This window comes from Ascaphus truei, chromosome 5, assembly GCF_040206685.1.
Source record: "Ascaphus truei isolate aAscTru1 chromosome 5, aAscTru1.hap1, whole genome shotgun sequence".
Lineage (NCBI taxonomy): Eukaryota > Metazoa > Chordata > Amphibia > Anura > Ascaphidae > Ascaphus > Ascaphus truei.
In genome coordinates this window covers 296,028,532-296,050,611 of record NC_134487.1, presented here as the reverse complement: position 1 = coordinate 296,050,611, position 22,080 = coordinate 296,028,532, and the positions used below count along the sequence as shown (strand labels likewise).

Below are 22,080 nucleotides of genomic sequence, written 5' to 3'. Positions count from 1 at the left end.
CCTTCCCACCTCCCCACACACAAAGCCCTCACATACTCACCTCCCCACACACAAAGCCCTCACTCCTTCCCACCTCCTCTCACACAAAGCCCTCACTCCTTCCCACCTCACCTCACACAAAGCCCTCACACCTTCCCACCTCCCCTCACACAAAGCCCTCACTCCTTCCTACCTCACCTCATACAAAGCCCTCACTCATTCCCACCTCATCTCACACAAAGCCCTCACATACTCACCTCCCCACACACAAAGCCCTCACTCCTTCCCACCTCACCTCACACATAGCCCTCACTCCTTCCCACCTCACCTCACACAAAGCCCTCACATACTCACCTCCCCTCACACAAAGCCCTCACTCCTTCCCACCTCCTCTCACACAAAGCCCTCACTCCTTCCCACCTCACCTCACACAAAGCCCTCACACCTTCCCACCTCACACAAAGCCCTCACTCCTTCCCACCTCCCCTCACACAAAGCCCTCACTCCTTCCTACCTCACCTCACACAAAGCCCTCACTCCTTCCCACCTCACTCACACAAAGCCCTCACTCCTTCCCACCTCCCCTCACACAAAGTCCTCACTCCTTCCCACCTCACCTCACACACAGCCCTCACTCCTTCCCACCTCACCTCACACAAAGCCCTCACTCCTTCCTACCTCACCTCACACACAGCCCTCACTCCTTCCCACCTCCCCTCACACAAAGCCCTCACTCCTTCCTACCTCACCTCACACAAAGCCCTCACTCCTTCCCACCTCCCTCACACAAAGCTCTCACTCCTTCCCACCTCCCCTCACACAAAGCCCTCACTCCTTCCCACCTCCCCTCACACAAAGCCCTCACTCCTTCCTACCTCACCTCACACAAAGCCCTCACTCCTTCCCACCTCCCCTCACACAAAGCCCTCACTCCTTCCTACCTCACCTCGCACAAAGCCCTCACTCCTTCCCACCTCCCCACACACAAAGCCCTCACTCCTTCCCACCTCCCCACACACAAAGCCCTCACTCCTTCCCACCTCACCTCACACAAGCCCTCACTCCTTCCCACCTCACCTCACACAAGCCCTCACTCCTTCCCACCTCCCCTCACACAAAGCCCTCACTCCTTCCCACCACCCCACACACAAAGCCCTCACTCCTTCCCACCTCCTTTCACACAAAGCCCTCACTCCTTCCCACCTCACCTCACACAAAGCCCTCACTCCTTCCCACCTCCCCACACACAAAGCCCTCACATACTCACCTCCCCACACACAAAGCCCTCACTCCTTCCCACCTCCTCTCACACAAAGCCCTCACTCCTTCCCACCTCACCTCACACAAAGCCCTCACTCCTTCCTACCTCACCTCACACAAAGCCCTCACTCCTTCCTACCTCACCTCACACAAAGCCCTCACTCCTTCCCACCTCCCCTCACACAAAGCCTTCACTCCTTCCCACCTCACCTCACACAAAGCCCTCACTCCTTCCCACCTCCCCTCACACAAAGCCCTCACTCCTTCCCACCTCCCCTCACACAAAGCCCTCACTCCTTCCTACCTCACCTCACACATAGCCCTCACTCCTTCCCACCTGACCTCACACAAAGCCCTCACATACTCACCTCCCCTCACACAAAGCCCTCACTCCTTCCTACCTCACCTCACACAAAGCCCTCACTCATTCCCACCTCCCCACACACAAAGCCCTCACTCCTTCCCACCTCCCCACACACAAAGCCCTCACTCCTTCCCACCTCCCCACACACAAAGCCCTCACTCCTTCCCACCTCCCCTCACACAAAGCCCTCACTCCTTCCCACCTCACCTCACACAAAGCCCTCACTCCTTCCCACCTCCCCTCACACAAAGCCCTCACTCCTTCCCACCACCCCACACACAAAGCCCTCACCCCTTCCCACCTCCCCTCACACAAAGCCCTCACTCCTTCCCACCTCACCTCACACAAAGCCCTCACTCCTTCCCACCTCCCCTCACACAAAGCCCTCACTCCTTCCCACCTCACCTCACACAAAGCCCTCACTCCTTCCCACCTCCCCACACACAAAGCCCTCACATGCTCACCTCCCCACACACAAAGCCCTCACTCCTTCCCACCTCCTCTCACACAAAGCCCTCACTCCTTCCCACCTCACCTCACACAAATCCCTCACATACCCACCTCCCCACACACAAGCCCTCACTCCTTCCCATCTCACCTCACACAAAGCCCTCAGTCCTTACCACCTCACCTCACACAAATCCCTCACATACCCACCTCCCCACACACAAGCCCTCACTCCTTCCCACCTACCCACACACAAGCCCTCACTCCTTCCCACCTCCCTCACACAAAGCCCTCACTCCTTCCCACCTCCCCTCACACAAAGTCCTCACTCCTTCCCACCTCACCTCACACACAGCCCTCACTCCTTCCCACCTCCCTCACACAAAGCTCTCACTCCTTCCCACCTCCCCTCACACAAAGCCCTCACTCCTTCCCACCTCCCCTCACACAAAGCCCTCACTCCTTCCTACCTCACCTCACACAAAGCCCTCACTCCTTCCCACCTCCCCTCACACAAAGCCCTCACTCCTTCCTACCTCACCTCGCACAAAGCCCTCACTCCTTCCCACCTCCCCACACACAAAGCCCTCACTCCTTCCCACCTCACCTCACACAAAGCCCTCACTCCTTCCCACCTCCCCTCACACAAAGCCCTCACTCCTTCCCACCTCCCCTCACACAAAGCCCTCACTCCTTCCCACCTCACCTCACACAAAGCCCTCACTCCTTCCCACCTCCCCACACACAAAGCCCTCACATACTCACCTCCCCACACACAAAGCCCTCACTCCTTCCCACCTCCTCTCACACAAAGCCCTCACTCCTTCCCACCTCACCTCACACACAGCTCTCACTCCTTCCCACCTCACCTCACACAAAGCCCTCACACCTTCCCACCTCCCCTCACACAAAGCCCTCACTCCTTCCTACCTCACCTCACACAAAGCCCTCACTCATTCCCACCTCACCTCACACAAAGCCCTCACATACTCACCTCCCCACACACAAAGCCCTCACTCCTTCCCACCTCACCTCACACATAGCCCTCACTCCTTCCCACCTCACCTCACACAAAGCCCTCACATACTCCCCTCCCCTCACACAAAGCCCTCACTCCTTCCTACCTCACCTCACACAAAGCCCTCACTCATTCCCACCTCCCCACACACAAAGCCCTCACTCCTTCCCACCTCCCCACACACAAAGCCCTCACTCCTTCCCACCTCCCCACACACAAAGCCCTCACATACTCACCTCCCCACACACAAAGCCCTCACTCCTTCCCACCTCCTCTCACACAAAGCCCTCACTCCTTCCCACCTCACCTCACACAAAGCCCTCACACCTTCCCACCTCCCCTCACACAAAGCCCTCACTCCTTCCTACCTCACCTCACACAAAGCCCTCACTCATTCCCACCTCACCTCACACAAAGCCCTCACATACTCACCTCCCCACACACAAAGCCCTCACTCCTTCCCACCTCACCTCACACATAGCCCTCACTCCTTCCCACCTCACCTCACACAAAGCCCTCACATACTCACCTCCCCTCACACAAAGCCCTCACTCCTTCCTACCTCACCTCACACAAAGCCCTCACTCATTCCCACCTCCCCTCACACAAAGCTCTCACTCCTTCCCACCTCACCTCACACAAAGCCTCACTCCTTCCCACCTTCCCTCACACAAAGCCCTCACTCCTTCCCACCTCCCCTCACACAAAGCCCTCACTCCTTCCCACCTCCCCTCACACAAAGCCCTCACTCCTTCCCACCTCCCCACACACAAAGCCCTCACTCCTTCCCACCTCCCCTCACACAAGCCCTCACTCCTTCCCACCTCCCCTTACACAAGCCCTCACTCCTTCCCACCTCACCTCACACAAAGCCCTCACTCCTTCCCACCTCCCCTCACACAAAGCCCTCACTTCTTCCCACCTCCCCACACACAAAGCCCTCACATACTCACCTCCCCACACACAAAGCCCTCACTCCTTCCCACCTCCTCTCACACAAAGCCCTCACTCCTTCCCACCTCACCTCACACAAAGCCCTCACACCTTCCCACCTCACACAAAGCCCTCACTCCTTCCCACCTCCCCTCACACAAAGCCCTCACTCCTTCCTACCTCACCTCACACAAAGCCCTCACTCCTTCCCACCTCCCCTCACACAAAGCCTTCACTCCTTCCCACCTCACCTCACACAAAGCCCTCACTCCTTCCCACCTCCCCTCACACAAAGCCCTCACTCCTTCCTACCTCACCTCACACAAAGCCCTCACTCATTCCCACCTCCCCACACACAAAGCCCTCACTCCTTCCCACCTCCCCACACACAAAGCCCTCACTCCTTCCCACCACCCCACACACAAAGCCCTCACTCCTTCCCACCTCCCCTCACACAAAGCCCTCACTCCTTCCCACCTCACCTCACACAAAGCCTCACTCCTTCCCACCTCCCCTCACACAAAGCCCTCACTCCTTCCCACCTCCCCTCACACAAAGCCCTCACTCCTTCCCACCTCCCTTCACACAAAGCCCTCACTCCTTCCCACCTCACCTCACACAAAGCCCTCACTCCTTCCCACCTCCCCTCACACAAAGCCCTCACTCCTTCCCACCTCCCCCCACACAAAGCCCTCACTCCTTCCCACCTACACACACCACAAACATGTCAGCTGCTCTGCATGGAGATGGAGAGGCTCCTCTCTCGCTCCTTTTTGTGCCGGGCTGAGAGAGGAGGATCCCAGCCTTTGCGTCTCCTGACAGTGCGGGATGTACACGCGGCTGAGTTTTTCACTGGGGCCACAGCACCCTTGGCATGGAGCTGCGGCACAGTAGGGTTCCATGGCACCCTGGTTGAGAAACACTGGTCTAGATTGTGTCTTCTGATGTCAGTGGGTGCCACCCTGTGGCTTGTTTATGTACTGCATGGGTTTCTCCCTGGCTGTAAGATTGCTGTCAAATAGTCGGACTGTAAAGGAGCAATTTCTGCCGTTTTCATTTTTGAAGTGAAACTTCTTGGGGGATACATGGGCAGATCTCCTTCATGGAGACGGAAGTATGTAACGGAAGTGACGTCTGTCGTCGCGTGCATGCGCTGAAATGGGAAACAACCCATGCGCAGAAGCAGCTAGAGCCGCATGCGCAGAAGCAGCTAGAGCCGCCTGCGTATGCGCAGAAGCAGCTAGAGCCGCATGCGTATGCGCAGAAGCAGCTAGAGCCGCATGCGCAGAAGCAGCTAGACCCGCCTGCGTATGCGCAGAAGCAGCTAGAGCCGCATGCATATGCGCAGAAGCAGCAAGAGCCGCCTGCGTATGCGCAGAAGCAGCTAGAGCCGCCTGCGTATGCGCAGAAGCAGCTAGAGCCGCCTGCGTATGCGCAGAAGCAGCTAGAGCCGCCTGCGTATGCGCAGAAGCAGCTAGAGCCGCATGCGCACAAGCGGGCATAACCACCTGTGCACGAGGGCGGAGACGCACACACACCTCTCTCTAATGGGCAGGTTGTATCCCATGTACACCAGAGTTACACAGACACACAAATCTAATTACTTTGTCATGCATGAGGCTTACGTGCAGAATATTCATAACGAATCATGTTTTAAAACCTATTTGGATGCACTAAACAGAAAAATACGGGATGTGTGCTGAGCACGCGCTTTCCAAGTGAAACTTCTTTGTGTTTTATCACTGAAACTTTAATTATACTCTCAAAAGTCTTTCAGGCAATCCAAAACATCTAAATCAAAATACAATTTCACTGACACACAGACACACAGACACACACACACACAGACACACACACACACACACACACAGACACACAGACACACAGACACACACACACACAGACACACACACACACAGACACAGACACACACAGACACAGACACACACAGACACAGACACACACACACAGACACACACACACACACACACAGACACACACACACACACACACACACACACACACACACACACACACAGACACACACACTCTTTTTTACATGCAGGTTTGAAGCAGGTAGCAGGTTTGAAGCAGGTAGCAGGTTTGAAGCAGGAAGCCACTCCGGCTGAGCTGGCTTAGTTTTAAAGTTTCTGCATCACGTGGGCCAATAGGAAGCCGAACCTGATGATGTCACGGCTTCCTATTGGTCCACAGGGCATGGGAGCTTTGAAACGCTACCATCACATGATCCCTGCTAGCCAAGCGGCTACCGGCGCCCCATACGGAGGTAGGTACCTCCGGGAGCAGAGAGAATACATAAGCAAATGTTTACTGATCAGAAATGAATCCATTCAAGGGAAATACTGTACTGCTGGCCACATACGGGAATAAGAGGAGGCTTCAACCAGGGCGTCCTCCGGAGCCAAGGCATAAAAAAGCTCTGAATTCCCCCCCCCCCCGCCCCCAATTTCCAAGATTGTCATGGCTTTTTATCGGCTACCAGGATGAGGCTGACGCGACGGCCATTTTGTTTCTCCCGGACAAGAATTCTTGTAAGTGAATTTCTAAATTAAATATCTCAAGAACCCCTTAACTTGGAGTGCTATGGTTTAGTTCTGGGGTACCCCTTATAAGGAGCCTTTTAGGTTGCTGCTTTAAAAGGATTGTGAGACCCTAATGTTTTCCTGCTTGGTGTCCAAATTTAAATTAAATACAAAGTGTTATTAACGGTGCTGTGATGCTCAAAAAAATACAGATTTTTAGTTTATGCTGCATTTTAAGAAAGTACACTTTTTATGCTCTTTGTCTAACTTTCCCCATTCTTCCTTTATGCTGTGTTAGTAGTATTTGTAAGTGTCCAAATCTCACTTTTTGCCATCGGAATAATAATGGTTTTGTTGACTTGATTAAATGCATTCCTAAGATGAATAAATAAAAAGTAACAACTGAGGTATTAGATCCTTCAAGAGCGCTTTCATTTTCCGAGCAAAGTATTTGTGGGCTTTTTAACATTGGAAGGATTGAATGCGGGCGATGCCGGGCTGTTTAAGTAACTGAATCCGCGTTTGTTGTTACTGCAGATGTTGATGAATGCTCCTTCGAACGGACCTGTGACCACATCTGCATCAACTACCCTGGGAGTTTCGAATGCCTCTGCCACACGGGCTACACATTGTACGGAATGACGCACTGCGGAGGTTCGGAACCTTTTGTTGTCTCTCCTTTTTACTGGGTATAAATCGGTTTATGTGTGTATTTGTGCAATCGGTTTATATGTAACACGCCTGTTATGTGCGTGGACGATGGATCTCTAAACACAGTCACGTGACATAACAGAGTGGGCTCTGGCAGCAGGAGTTACTTGTGCTTGCCAGTTTTGTGCATGGCAACTGAACCAAGAGTCTATTCGGGCAGGACAGTGCCTACCTTACCACCTGGAGACCCCCTTCAAGGAGTTGCACACCTCGCCACTTGCCAGAAAAGGCAGTTAAGACTACTGAGCCAGGGGTGGGCAACTCTAGTCCTCAAGGGCCACCAACAAACAGGTCAGATTTTGAGGATATCCCTGCTTCAGCACAGGGGGCTCAATCAGTGGCCCAGTCTTTGACTGAGCCACTAATTAAACCACCTGTGCTGAAGCAGAGGAATCCTGCAGACCAGTTGGTGGCCCTTGAGGACTGGAGTTACCCACCCCTGGTATAAGAGGAAAGATGCTATGATGCACTATATTATCCTTATTACCTGCCTACAGTGGCTGGAACGCACACTTAACCCCAAGACAATCACCAATGAGGCACTGGGGGACTGGTTCAGCTGAAAAATTGCTGCATGAGCGTATCCCCATGTATCTCCCTCGGGAATAATGTGGGTTCCTTGTAGGTGCACAAAGTAAGTGCTGGAGGAAACCAGAATTATTTACAAGATGTTATACCATGATTGATTGGACTAGGGCATACATTATTCCTGTATGTCCCATATACACCTGCATAAATGGAAGGATCCCGCACTCCACGGATTGTAAAAGTTCAATTTTATTGCGCCGTACACAACGACCGTTTCGACCTGAGTAGGTCTTGCTCAAGTAAAAAAGGCATAGTGCCAAAGACAAAAACACACACATATATATATATATTTAATGCTATGTGATTGCTATTGGTTCAGGTGTTTTGATGTTTATCACTTTATGTGAGTGTAGGGGGAATATATACTCCTGTTTATGTCTTTGGCACTATGCCTTTTTCACTTGAGAAAGACCTACTAAGGTCGAAATGGTCGTTGTGAACGGCGCAATAAAATTGAACTTTTAAAATCCGTGGAGCGCGGGATCCTTCCATTTATTCAAGACTGGATGATTGTTACAGGTATCCCTTGAACCAGCAGCACCGGTAATACTGTTATGTTATATGACTTACGGTGTGCTGCATATAATCGTTTTTTGTCCCATATACTGTACACCCGCAGGCATGTCCGTTCCCACTGAATTGGGGAGAGTCTACCTCTTTGTAGGGCTGTGTTACTGATTCATACTGTGCCATTAATACCTCCATAGATTACCGAAATATCCTACAGAGGTGTATCCTAGCTAGTAAAATAGTTTGAAATAAAAATGTAATTTGTAGTTTAAATCTCTTCTATCTGGGCCCTATAAACGTACCCTCTGTTTATATGAACTTGGAGAGCACATTTCACCGTCATGTCAATGTGCTCAGAAAAGATGGCGTGCATGGGAATGGTTTCCATGGGAATATGTTCATAGGCGTTCTTTGTTATTACTGTTTGCTGATGGATAATGGGGTAGGGCAGGTTCAGGGGTCCTGCCCGAGGTGGGGATGTGCTTATTGTTGTTCTTTATAATAGCTTTATTTGTATGTTGGTCAGCAAAGGCATCTCGGACGTTCAGATACCCAAATAATGGCACTGCTGTCACACGCGCCCCAGTTCTTCATTGCTTTGGACCTTCTCATTATCACTAGCACCAACAAACTCTACTATTTCATCATTCACCAGCACTGCCTAAAGCTGGGGGGCTCAACTCCAGTCCTGAGGCCCCCACAACAGGTCAGGTTTTCAGGATATCCCAACTTCAGCATAGGTGGCTCAATCAGAGGCTCAGTCGAAGGCTGAGCCTCTGATTGAGCCACCTGTGCTGAAGCAGGGACTGATTGAGCCACCTGGGCCGAAGCAGAGATATCCTAAAAACCTGACCTGTTGGGGGAGGACTTGAGGACTGGAGTTGAGCCCCCCTGTCCTAAAGAATGGAGGCTTCCGAGATTTCAAAGTCTTTAAGCAGCGCTGCTGTTGGGTGTTATGTCTGGCTTCAGCGCTTATACGGGACATTGCATTGTCAAGCGTAAGGGGGGAACATGAGGGGGAGGAGAGGGAGGAAAGCCTGCACTTTAAGAGTACACCAGGGATACAATACTGCCTCCTTTCTAATAGTTATCACTTCCTGCAGGAAGAGCTACATTTCTCCAGAACTGTGCAGCACGCATCCAATTATGAGCTCATAATGCAGAATACGCAGAGCACACTAACATAATGATGTAACAGCCCAGAAGGGCTGATCACTGCAAAAAAGACAGGCCGATTACCTTATGATTGATTATAATGCATCTAAAGTGGATCAATGTTCCAGCTGTGGAACTAAAATTACCTTTCTGCCGTTTAAGAGCCATGCATTATAATTGACATTTAAAAGCTGCGCCTCGGTTCCAAGGGCAGTGCGCCTCCCGGCAGCGCGCCTCCCGGCAGCGCGCCTCCCGGCAGCGCGCCTCCCGGCAGCGCGCCTCCCGGCAGCGCGCCTCCAGGCAGCGCGCCTCCAGGCAGCGCGCCTCCCGGCAGCGCGCCTCCCGGCAGCGCGCCTCCCGGCAGCGCGCCTCCCGGCAGCGCGCCTCCAGGCAGCGCGCCTCCCGGCAGCGCGCCTCCCGGCAGCGCGCCTCCCGGCAGCGCGCCTCCAGGCAGCGCGCCTCCAGGCAGCGCGCCTCCAGGCAGTGCGCCTCCAGGCAGTGCTAGCGATGGTAAGGAAATTTATAGCAAGTGAAATCTTAAATGAAAGATCATTGAACAGACTAAACAATTGACAAATAAGTCGTCTTACAAACTGAGACGCTTGTTTTAGAAAATCACTGGCGGGTTTTATAGACTTTATATGCATGATGAGTCTGTGTATTGGCAGTGCATACGGAGCAGACTAAACAAGTTATTCTGTAAATTTAATAGAGCTAGGGTGGCCATCTCCAGTCCTCAAGGGCCACCAACAGGTCAAGTTCTCAGGATATGCCTGCTTCAGCACTGGTGACTCAGTCTTCGACTGAGCCACCTGTGCTGAAACGGATATCATGAAAACCTGTGTGTGTATACATATATAATATTTATATATATATATATCACACACACACACAGTATATACTCAGTAGCGTCTGTTCGGGCTGAGAATTCCTATGGACATCAATGGGGTCAAACATCTTTTTTTAGGGGGGAAATAGAACGTTCCCCTTTGTCTCATTGTCACTGTGTTCATGTCTAGGCCACATAGGTTCATTACTAATCTATGTGAAAAGCGAACTGTCTTCATATTTTGGACACTTTACTTGACGAGGTTAAGTTGGAGAACCAAGAACCCTATTCCTGTTGCATCCTATGAAAAAATCGATGAACTTTTGCGACATGTTTCTGGAAGTTAGAATATAACCAGAGGCAAATTGAATGATCTCTTCCTCTATTTTATAGCCACTTTCCTAAATGAGTCACAGAGTAGAGTCCATCATTGGGCTCCCAGTAAGCTTGGGGTTTCCATGCTGAATAAATGAAATGTGTCAGTAACTAGAATGTAACTAGCACAGGCCTCTTGAAGTTATCATTGTGCCAGGTTACGACAGATCCAATGCAGATCATTCTTCCTGTAATTATACAGGTAAATAAGAACTTTAACTCAGGTAGTGTTAGGACCTGCTAACGGTCATGCCTTGAAAGTGGCAGCAGGCTTAAGACGCTTTGGCCAAAGGGTTAAACTAAATGACCCTTTTTCAAGAGATTATAAATGTATTGCACTGTGTATTTTTGTCACATTGAAAGTAGCTTTGGGCATCTTTGTTTGTTTATTTTTTGTAATGTTCAATTTGTACCTTTTAACATTATTCCCTGCCATATGTAGACTTTAAAAGCTATAACTGTCAGCCACATGCATTAACTCTGGATTGTCCTGGATTTGCTTTACCTTTACAACTGATTATAATGTATATTACAGCAATCGGAGGCGTTGTACATGGTGTGGGTATTTTAGTTTGAAAACAAAAATAATGTTTCTTATTACTTATTTTAGACATTGATGAATGCAGCATTAATAACGGTAGCTGTGACTCTGGCTGTATTAATACAATGGGGAGTTATGAATGTGTCTGTCCACCTGGAAAGAGGCTACACTGGAATAAGAAAGACTGTGTTGGTAAGTAGGTTACTGACTACTAATTGCTACTTTTGTGATTACAAGGGGAGTCTACATCACCATACTTGGTGTCCCAGTGAATGCCCCACCCTCCGTAATTTTAACATAGTGAGGTATAGAATAGTCTTTCAGGCATAAAAGCTTAGGAGTTTAGTACCTGTCTTGACCGCCAACTATCTAATTATGTGCCCCAAATAACCCCGCTGTAATGGGACCATACATTGTACCATTATTCAGACCTGCTCTTTCATCATTGGATGACACTATGGAGAAAATGGCATCAGGAAACTTATTTCATTTGACTTCTGCAGTGGTAGCAGGATCATATGCTTTAAGAAGTGACCTGCCACCCAATATTTCCATGGGATCTGCTTGTTTTAAATACATATTGACTGATCTACCAGGAAAGGATATGCCTAGCGGTGAAGTGTAGCCCTTGTGTAACACCTGTGGCTAGCTCTGTGTGACTTGGAAACTATATGGATGTGAATTGTCAGCTCTCTCGTGTAATCATTTTGAGCGAGTATTAGGTTCTGGGGATGGTGTTTTTTTTCTCTGACATCCTTTCTGGTGGCTTTTCTTTCTTCCTTCTCAGAGACGGTGAAATGCGTTCCAAGTTCCAAACCGGCTCCCAGAGCTCAGCTGGTCTGCAGTAAACTGGGGGGGTTGGATAGCTGCTTCCTATCGTGTCAGTCCAACACACTTTTTGTGCCAGGTTCGTATGAAAGAGCAAATTTGCGACATAAGCTGGGACTGCTGGCGCACACTCATGTACTTTTATATATGCTGCAACTCCTGTGCTGGTAGCAGTCAGAAGATAAAGTGATCACAGTGACCGATGAAACATCTGTAAGCCTTCTTTAAACCAGCATTGATATTTCCTACGATTCAGAGATGCCAGAACATATTGCTAATAGAATGATATCTTTTATATAACCATTTTTCATACATTTTTCTGTACTGCAACATTTCACATGCATATTGTGTGTGTGTGTGTGTGTGTGTGTGTTTGTGTGTATGCGCTGACATAGGCATAGATACAGACGGATAATTCATCTCTCAAGTCCTTACAAACGACTCTTCTTGCTCTGTAACGTTTTTAGTAGCGGGAGTAAATTCATTATCCTGCTGTAGTTACTGTACATTGTTTTGACGGATGTCCTTAAACAAGATCCCCTTGGCGGATCCTCTGCTTGTGCTGCTTGCTCATCTTTTCTTCTGTGCTTAGATTCGGAGAACAGCTACACGCTGAGCTGTGGGGTTCCAGTGCAGCCGCAAAGCAAATCCACGCAGAAGCGCAACGCAACCGCGCCGACGTGTGCAGGTAACGTGTCTGCAACGCGCTTACAAATAGAAGCGTATCGCGGGTGCCACCTGTCTGGGGACATTTCTCCCCGAGGATATGTCTGCTCTGGGGCTACTTGTCACATTTTGCAAATGGGTTTCTTTTAAAGGACTTGGCCCCACTTTAGCGTGTGGTTATAGGGGGGATTAGGGGGTGGGATACATTGCATAATATAATGACACAAAGTAACTCATTGAGCTTCTCACTTTTAACATCAAAAACTTTTGTTGCCGGAGAAGTCTGTGATATATTGTGTTTGCTTTGCTGTGTTGCAGCCCCCCCCCCCCCCCCGGCAGGGGCTAGATTGTAAGCTCTGTTGGCCAGGGACCTCCTTCCTATGGTCCCAGTTTGACTTCACAAACTCTCTTGCCATCCAATGATCTGCGTTGTCGGCGCCATGCGAATAAAAGATCATACAATCCTTACCTGGGAGCATTCCTGGGTTTGCAACAAATCAGAGCCCCCCCCCCCCCAGTCCCACCCGTTAGTGGGAAAAACATGGGAGCACTCGGGAGCTGACCAGAAACCAATAATAATTCCTAAACAAAGACGTTCAGCTAGACACACAAGAATGGGATTTAATAGAAATCCTCCTGGGAGGTGGAACTCGTCCCTTCCCTTTGCTCACACTGTTTTATTTCTATTTGGACCTTGACCTATCGTCTATTTTATTTTTATTTGGCTACATTTCCATGCGAACTCATAAAGTGACGATAGGAAGGCCGATAATGTTCAGATTTGGTCCGCCTATTGGCATTTTGGGAAATAATTGGTGGTCTACAATAGGGGTGCTCAACTCCAGTCCTCAAGACCCCTCACCCCCCAACAGGTCAGGTTTTTAGGACATCCCAGCTTCAGCACAGGACTGGAGTTGAGCATCCCGTGGTCTACAACACGTCAAGCACACAACTTCCCGAAATCAACAAATACCAGCTCCTTTTCTCCCAGACCCCTCTTACTAGAAAGGATTTAAATACAAAGGAAGGGTGTTTTGACACATGAAGTATACAAGGAACGGGTTCTCCAGGCTTTGGACAGCACCTTGAATGGAGCGAAATTAGGGTGCGTGTAGTGTAGGAGCGGCTCAGTGAGCCAAGGCAGGGGTGCGCCACTCCAGTTCTCAAAAAAAAACCTCTCTGGACATGTATGTGTCCGGTGTTACCTCTCTGGACATGTATGTGTCCTGTGTTACCTCTCTGGACATTTATGTGTCCGGTGTTACCTCTCTGGACATGTATGTGTCCGGTGTTACCTCTCTGGTCATGTATGTGTCCGGTGTTACCTCTCTGGACATAGTGGCCTGACCGGCTTGGGGGGCCGCGGAATTTTCCCAAGCAGGGAGAGAGCAGGGCTGTTGCTAGGGGGCTGGGCAGCTTCCTCCATCCTAATTGGATGCTGCTGGGTAATGCAGCCAATCAGGTGGGGTGTCAGGAGCCTGGGGGTGGTGCCAAGGAGAGGAGGAAACAGCATGGAGCAGTGTGTGTGTGTGTGTGTGTGTGTGTGTGTGTGTGTGTGTGTGTGTGTGTGTGTGTGTGTGTGTGTGTACATCACACCTTCCACCATTGTGTCCGATAATTTTGGAGAAGTCACCTGGCAACCCTACTAGCGAGACATGGGGGAGAATGTTGCAGATTTTGGAGATTTCTGTTTATAGTACTGTATCATGAGTTGGGTTATTGTCAAGTATTCCAATGTTCAGAGGTTTAAATGATCATTATAGGTTAGTGGTTAAGGTTATGTGATCATTTCCCCCCCCCCCCATGCATGTTTGGAACATGTTTGCAGGCGTGTCCCAGATCTGATCTCATCCTCTTGTTGTAGATTCCCTGGGTCCTCCCGTAACTCAGAAGGCTCGTTTTAAAATAAAGGACGCCAAGTGCCACCTCCGACCACGAAACAAAGAGAGGATGAAAGATTCTGGGAAGCAGTCAATAATGGGTATGCGATTTTACGTAGGGTGGGAAATCATGGTATTTGAAAGTGCTCAGCAGGGGTGGGTTGTACTTACCTGCCAGCCCGGGCGACTTCTTGAAGAGCGGCCCTCCTCCTGCCGCGTCGCAGCGTCATGGCAACGGGTCCCCGTGTGTCATGTCATGTCAACGCATCGTCACAGTGTCATTTGCTGTCGGGTAGCTATGACAATGCAGCGCTGCTGGAGGTAGGCTGTGGAGGAGACGGTACGATGCCCCTCTCACCCGTCACACCCCGATCTGGCGACTCCCCAGCTCACGCCTCCGATTTGATCAGAAGTTGGATGCCGGCAGCGACAGGAGGAAGGAGAGTATTGCAGGCAGTCAGGGAGCTGAGGAGTCACAGCACCGAGGCACCGGGGCAGCCCCGATCGCCCAGTAGGGCAATCCATGGTTCTCCGCTTAACCGGACGGATTCTCAGAGGACCGTCCGTGATGGGTGAAGCTTCTGTATCACTCCTAGTTGAGTCTTTATCAAAGGAGAAGTGCCCATTATTTAGGCAAGAATCAGCGTATATTGGTATGACCACAAGCATTATTATTCAGAGTTCCCTGAGTTAAAGGGTTACCTGCAGAGACGTGCAAGTAATTCATTCTTTTGAAAATTACCAAATTCACTAATGAATTTGATAATAACATTTGCCTTGACAATATCTGACGATTTCCTTGAGAGCAAAGTGATTTTTAGGTCATTTTCTCAGATTATCGTTGGTGCTGCATGTTCTCTTACTGTAACTGCTGTTCAGTGGTTTGGTTCTAGAATTGTAGAATGTTTTCGATTAAATGCTTGCTGTTGTAAGCCACTTTTTGTAGTGAATTTTGTCCGTTTGCCATTAATCTGGGTTCTCTGGATTCGTATTTGGCAATGAATAATTCTGAGATCTGTTTGCAAAAAATACATCGGGATTTCAAGCAAAGTTATTATTAATACTTTCCTGGGTTAGAAAAGTTTTATGCACGACTTTTCTTTTCTGTACAAAAAGGAAAAAGCATCTCGCGCAGGGATCAGGTCAGTGGGGAAATGAAGGGGAAAGCGTTAGTAAGTTGTGCTTCACCAATGCAAACATTCTTTTATGCCAGCGGTGTATATCATGCCAGCGGTGTATATCATGCCAGCGGTGTATACCCGCGCCTTTGGTCCTAAGAGATCTAGTTGCAGAACTTGTGTCTTGGGGATTCAATATGTCTCTCCCAATACTCTCTCTATTTCTGTTTTGTGGTGTCTCTTCTGTTTTACTCAAGGGGGTCCCTCCCATTGTACAGACAATTGCCACGTCACCTTTGTGAACCTCAAGTGCGACTCCTCAAAGAAGAAGAGGCGTGGGCGCAAGTCACCGTCCAAAGAAGTGTCGCACATCACTGCCGAATTTGAGCTGGAAATGAAGAGGGAGGAGGTCTCGGGTCAGCTGGATTTTATCTTGCCTATTTTTAACGTATTAACCAGGTCACTGCCATTAGCTCACTAGGACCAAGCAACTAATAGGAGTCTCCTAATTGTAGTTAAGCAGATGATGGGTGTCTGCAGCAGGCACCCTGCTTGCACTTGGGACCTAGCATGCTTCTTGTGTTGAGTTGTCTTCTGTGACAGTTGAGAGCCATGGGGAATAAAACGCGGGTCACGTTTTCTAACGCGATTTGAGTATTTAAGTAAGGAAGGATCGGTCAAACTTCTGTGATCTCCTCCACTCAGACTCCTGCAACACGGACTGTGTGCGGAAAAAGATGGAACAGAAGCTGCAGGCGGCAATCAAGACGCTGAGGAAGTCCATCAACAAGCAGCAGTTTTACATCCAGTTTTCCGGGACCGATTACGACGTCGCTCAGAAGCCGCTGAAAGGGTCAGAGAGGCTCGAGACCTGCAGCGCGGGACAAGTGCTGCACGATGGAAAATGCGGTATGAAACCTTACTGTTGACACTTATGCGCTGCTTGGTAGAAACTTACAGCATTTAGGCCGGTGTAGGGACATTTGGTCGCGGAGGTTCCGCCGCGACTAAGGCTCTGCCGACTTTTAGCCGCCACTCACCGCAGGAATATCTTTCTGCCGGCTGTTTCGCTGCCAAGGTAAGCCCCTAACCTTACTCTAAAAAACCCTAATACCACCGCTACCCACTACCCTAAAAGCCCTGACCCTAATACCCTACCCTGAAAACCTAACTCCTTACCCTAAAACCCTTATCCTTAACCCCCTACCCTAACCGCTAAAATCCCGTAACTTGCCTTATTTGCGAAACGGCCGGTGGCGGAGTGTCCAGGAGCAGCCGCGGCGAAAGCTCCCTTGGCGGCCAAGTCGGCGCCAGCGCCATGACCAAATGTCCAATTCCGCATTTCGGGTGTCATGCGCAATTCCATTGCGTTGATTTTACCTTCCGGCAGCTAAGGAGGTTAACGCCATTCAGCAGAGAAATTGGGATTGGTGCTGCTTCTCTCCCCCCCCCTCCCCCCCTCGTACCCCCTCTCCCTTATAAGCACAAAAGTACTCGGATGCCAGCAACTTGGGATGGCCCAAAAAAGGATCCAGAAACTAATGAATGGAAAAAATGGGGCAAAGACAACAAAATTCGGTCAGGATAAAGGGATCATCAAAAAGCAGTAGTCCAGCACCGCCAAAAAGGATCAGGTAAAAGTGGGTTTTTGGGGTGCCTGACCACTGCTTTTTGATTTCCCCCGTCCTCAGACACGAGCACAAAGTGTAATATGAAATACTTGTACTTTAGCATGTTGCGGTTAGGCTTTAGAATCCAACCCTACAAAGCTATTAAACAGGACTTAAAACAGGCTATCACGTTGCGTAGTTGAGTGCTTTCCTTTTATTGGTTGTTATAACCAAGTCGCCATCAAATTAGATGATCGCGCAAAGAATCCCTCGCAAAGCAGACTTCCCATCCTGCCGCAAATTGAGTTAGTGGAGGGAAAGGATTTTGCTGCAGTAACGACCTTTGTCTCTGATTTCAACCCCCCCCCCCCCATTCCCTGCCAGAAACAAGACCAGCAATGCTACAGCACGCTGCCCGCGCCTCTCCCAGCGCCTCCCCCAGCGCCTCCCCCAGCGCCTCTCCCAGCGCCTCCCCCAGCGCCTCCCCCAGCGCCTCTCCCAGCGCCTCTCCCAGCGCCTCTCCCAGCGCCTCTCCCAGCGCCTCTCCCAGCGCCTCCCCCAGCGCCTCTCCCAGCGCCTCCCCCAGCGCCTCTCCCAGCGCCTCCCCCAGCGCCTCTCCCAGCGCCTCCCCCAGCGCCTCTCCCAGCGCCTCTCCCAGCCTACGGTTTCATTATTTATTCCTTGACTTGCTGCAGTTTATTTTTTTTTATTATTTGCCCCCCTTCCACCCCTCCCCCGTCCCCTCTCGAGACCCCATTGCTAAATACTTTCCATGGAAGACACAGGGCTTCATTTTCAAAGGTGGTTTTTTTTTTTTACACTGTTTACGTGATGTATGCTAATCATATGTTGTATTATTAAATACAATTTTCGTTAGAATACAAAGAAGCGTCAGCGGATTATATGTGTGTGGTGTACAGAGAATCTCTTTGTACTGCACCCTGCTCAGTCCCTTCGCTCAGGATTTCTCAACTTCAGTCCTCAAGACTCCCCAACGGGTCAGGTTTTAAGGATATCCCTGCTTGAGCACAGGTAGCTCAATCAGAGGCTCAGTCGAAGACTAAGCCATCTGTGCTGAAGCTGGGTCTGATTGAGCCACCTGTGCTGAAGGAGGGACTGATTGAGGCACCAATGCTGAAGCTGGGATATCCTGAAAACCTGACCTGTTAGAAGGTCTTCATGACTGGAGTTGAGAACCCCTGCTTTAGCTACTGTTTTTATCATATAAGATACTTGTGTTGGATTGAGCGTGAACTCCTCTTACTTACTGCACTGAAACTCCATGAATCTGCTGCAACAAATGCTGTCCGCGGTCTTTAACTGTGGTAGATCCCAATTGTTTAAACATCCATGATAGAAAGAGGCAGCGGGCACTCAAGCAAATGTTTGAAAAAAGGTTACTTCATTGGATTGCGTATTCAACGCGTTTCGATCCCAGCTGGGAACGAAACGTGTTGGGTATGTAATCCAATAAAGTAGCCTTTTATTCAAACATATGTTTGAGTTCCCGCTGCCTCTCTCTCTCTTGGATGGATATATATATATATATAGATATATATATATATAGATAGATATATATATATATCTATCTATATATATATATATATATCATGCACATCCTGATAAGAGTATTTTTTTCAGTTACCTGTGGCGTCGGCACCTATTTCAGCGGAGATCATAATCAGTGTGTTCCTTGCTCGCCGGGTACATACCAAGATATTGAGGGGCAGCTGTCGTGTGAGCCGTGCCCAAGCAATGATGGGCAAGGGATTGCAGGAGCACGAAATGTGTCTGAGTGTGGAGGTAAGTGATTTCAGATGGGTGGGCACTTCCATCTCTACGGATACTACGGCATATACCTGATGAATTGAGCAGTAGCTCTTAACATGTTGCTTTGTTCTCAAGACACGATCAGCAAATAAATGCCATCAGGTGGATTCCGCACCCAATCATCAGTGGGTGTGCGATGTGTCATCAATATATTGTGCCTTTTAGAATTACACACACAGTAAAGATTCCCAATAATATCCACTTAGAGAGAGTTTGGAGGACATGTCCTTTGTTTTTATGCTGCCCCCGTGAAGGTGAGGACATCCGTTTCTAGAGGAGATCCTCTTCACCGCTTTTGAAGTGTGCGGTTGTTATCACCTCTGGCAACAAAAACCACTGACCTTTTTTATTAACAAATGAATACAAAACATCACACGGTGAAAAATGAGGTTTCGCTTGTGAGTAATTTGGCAAAGGCATAAAGGAAGCAGAAATAACGGTCATGAGAATGACAGCTTTGTTTGAACATGACAATTGGTGATCTCTCCCGAGACTTTTCACCAAAAATGTGGGTTTTCTCACAAATGGTACATGCATATTTAAGTACTCATGAGTTGAGCTAAAATTCCGGTATCATTCAGTAACATTAACAAGCGACTGACTTGACATAACGACACTTGTGAAAGGGCTGATACTTAATATAACACAATGTGATAGGCAGACTTGTGAAAGGGCGGTTACACAATATAACACAATGTGATGGGCAGGCTTGCACTCTTTTTCAATTCTGTTGTTGAATTCTGGAGATAGGACTCCTTCGCACTCATTCAAACACCAGAGACGGTCTTGGTGCGAGCTGATACCAGGGAATTAATAAACAAGTGAAAAAAAACTTAATTCGTATTTGTTTTGTGGGGATTGCTGCTCTGAATCTCACATCCTTTGTTGCCCTTTCAGGACAGTGCTCACCTGGCCACTTCTCCTCCGATGGCTTCAAACCTTGCAAGTCTTGTCCGCTGGGCACGTATCAGCCGGAGACTGGACGCACGCTGTGCTTTCTATGCGGGGGTGGACTCGTGACAAAGTATGAAAGTGCTGTCTCCTTTCAGGACTGTGAAACAAAAGGTAAGCAAGTTAATCACGCAGAGAAGAGACTGTTTCCCCCGCTTTAGAACACAGTTTCTGACAGACTGGGAGTAAAGTATCTCAATGTCTTCTCTCAATGTCCAAGCTGACGTTTTTTTCCCTCTTCTCTTTAATATATGCATCAATACAATCCACACAATAAGTAATTAGCGAAGTTGCCGTTCGATCGGCGAAGATTCTGCTCGGGTTCACTAAATGGCTGTCAGTGCAGCAGAAAAGGACCAAAGATGCAAAGGACTGTGGGGAAGATCATGTGACCAGGCAGTCACTAGATACAATTGGTGCACTGCTAGAGAGAGGGCAGGGCTCAAAACAAAGGGTGTGCCAGTGCCTGTTTCAGAAGAGGAAGGGGATGTGACTTTGTAAATGGTTGCTATAGAAACAAAAAATGCTTGTACATTATAATACATTAAACATGTCATTCAGAGTTGTTTTAAAAAAAATGCTACAAGTATTTTCTCATAGTCAGAACTGATTTATTAAAAAAAAGACATGTAAGATATTGTTTGGTCTGCAACTTTAATGTCCAACTGTCAAAAAATGTAGGCCAAGAAAAAAAAGAAAAAAAAAAATTTGTTACAAAAAAAAAAAAATGTAGGCCAGGTATTAGGGATATCTCTGCTTCAGCATAGGTGGCTCAGTCAACGACTGAGCCACTGATTGAGCCACCTGTGCTGAAGCAGAGAGAGCCTTAAAACCTGACCTGTTGGTGGCCCTTGAGGACTGGAGTTGGCCACTCCTGAGCATGGGGCAGCCGAAGTATATGAACCACAAACATATCCAACTGAGGTACAACCTCGCAGATGGAATTTATTGCGTCTCAAGGGTCCCACTTTCAAAACAACATTATTCTAAAACAAGACAAATGCCCCCGGGCCTGCTGTGTGAAACATGATGAAAAAGAAGAGTTTGTGCTGTTTCTCAGCCCAGTTGGTACTTTAAAGAATCTCGGTCAACAAACTGCATCCTTTTTGATCTGTTCAATGTCACAAGTGACACTAATGAGGCGAGATGGATAGCAGGAAGTAAGGCAAACTGAATAATGCAATTACATATTTCATTCCGTGTGGCTCCTCGGGCGTAATGTAAACCACATTGTCCACTTTGCTATTATGTTACCTTGAGGATACATATGTAACAGGGGAAAAAAAGGGCTACATCCGGCCTGTAGGCACCGTAATCTGCACATCGTGGTCAGCATGTCTTCTCCACGATGGTAGGCACGCAGAAATCCCCACATATTGATATTTATTTTTACCGTTGGGTGTTTTTGTGTTACAAGCTGTCCCTTTTCCTGCAGTTCACTGCTCCCCTGGACATTACTACAACTCTACGACACACCGATGCATCCGATGTTCTGGCGGAACGTACCAGCCTGAATTTGGACAGAATTACTGTGTCACCTGCCCGGGAAACACAAGTACAGATTTTGATGGCTCCACCAACGTCACACATTGCAAGAGTAAGTGACAGCTGTCCCTCGTGCTCCGTACGTGTCTGTGACTTGCTCGTTATCCTGCTAGTGCTGAGAAAAGCAAATTGCTATTGTGCAAGATTGCAGGAGAAGAGAATCCTTAACAATGTTCTGCAAAACTTTTTAAAAAGACGTCTGCATGTTACAAAGGGCTTTTGTCAATTTCCCGGTCTCGTGTACATCTTCTTCATTTCGGCGCATGTTACCCAGCAGGTCTGTTGTGGGGTAAACCCATCTACAAACACACGCAGCCCCTGTAAGATCAGAGCGTGTTTGTACATTTCAGTTCGGTAAAACAATTTGGAGGTCAGTGACACCCTCCTCTCTGTTTTCAA

At 48.9% G+C, this 22,080-nt stretch overlaps 1 protein-coding gene across 4 annotated transcripts in view; it reads left to right on the top strand.

Moving 5' to 3' along the window:
* SCUBE1 (signal peptide, CUB domain and EGF like domain containing 1) overlaps positions 1–22,080 on the top strand; it is a 245,748-nt gene that overhangs the window by 211,901 nt on the left and 11,767 nt on the right. For 2 of the 4 annotated variants that reach the window (XM_075602787.1, XM_075602785.1), the window contains 10 exons: positions 7,082–7,198; positions 11,323–11,445; positions 12,041–12,160; positions 12,674–12,769; positions 14,612–14,728; positions 16,024–16,161; positions 16,451–16,654; positions 18,997–19,158; positions 20,083–20,250; positions 21,572–21,733. In XM_075602787.1, the coding sequence (XP_075458902.1) occupies positions 7,082–7,198; positions 11,323–11,445; positions 12,041–12,160; positions 12,674–12,769; positions 14,612–14,728; positions 16,024–16,161; positions 16,451–16,654; positions 18,997–19,158; positions 20,083–20,250; positions 21,572–21,733 (1,407 nt within the window). Of the gene's footprint in view, positions 1–7,081; positions 7,199–11,322; positions 11,446–12,040; positions 12,161–12,673; positions 12,770–14,611; positions 14,729–16,002; positions 16,162–16,450; positions 16,655–18,996; positions 19,159–20,082; positions 20,251–21,571; positions 21,734–22,080 lie in introns of all 4 variants that reach the window. The other 2 variants (XM_075602786.1, XM_075602784.1) reach the window with 1 other exon arrangement.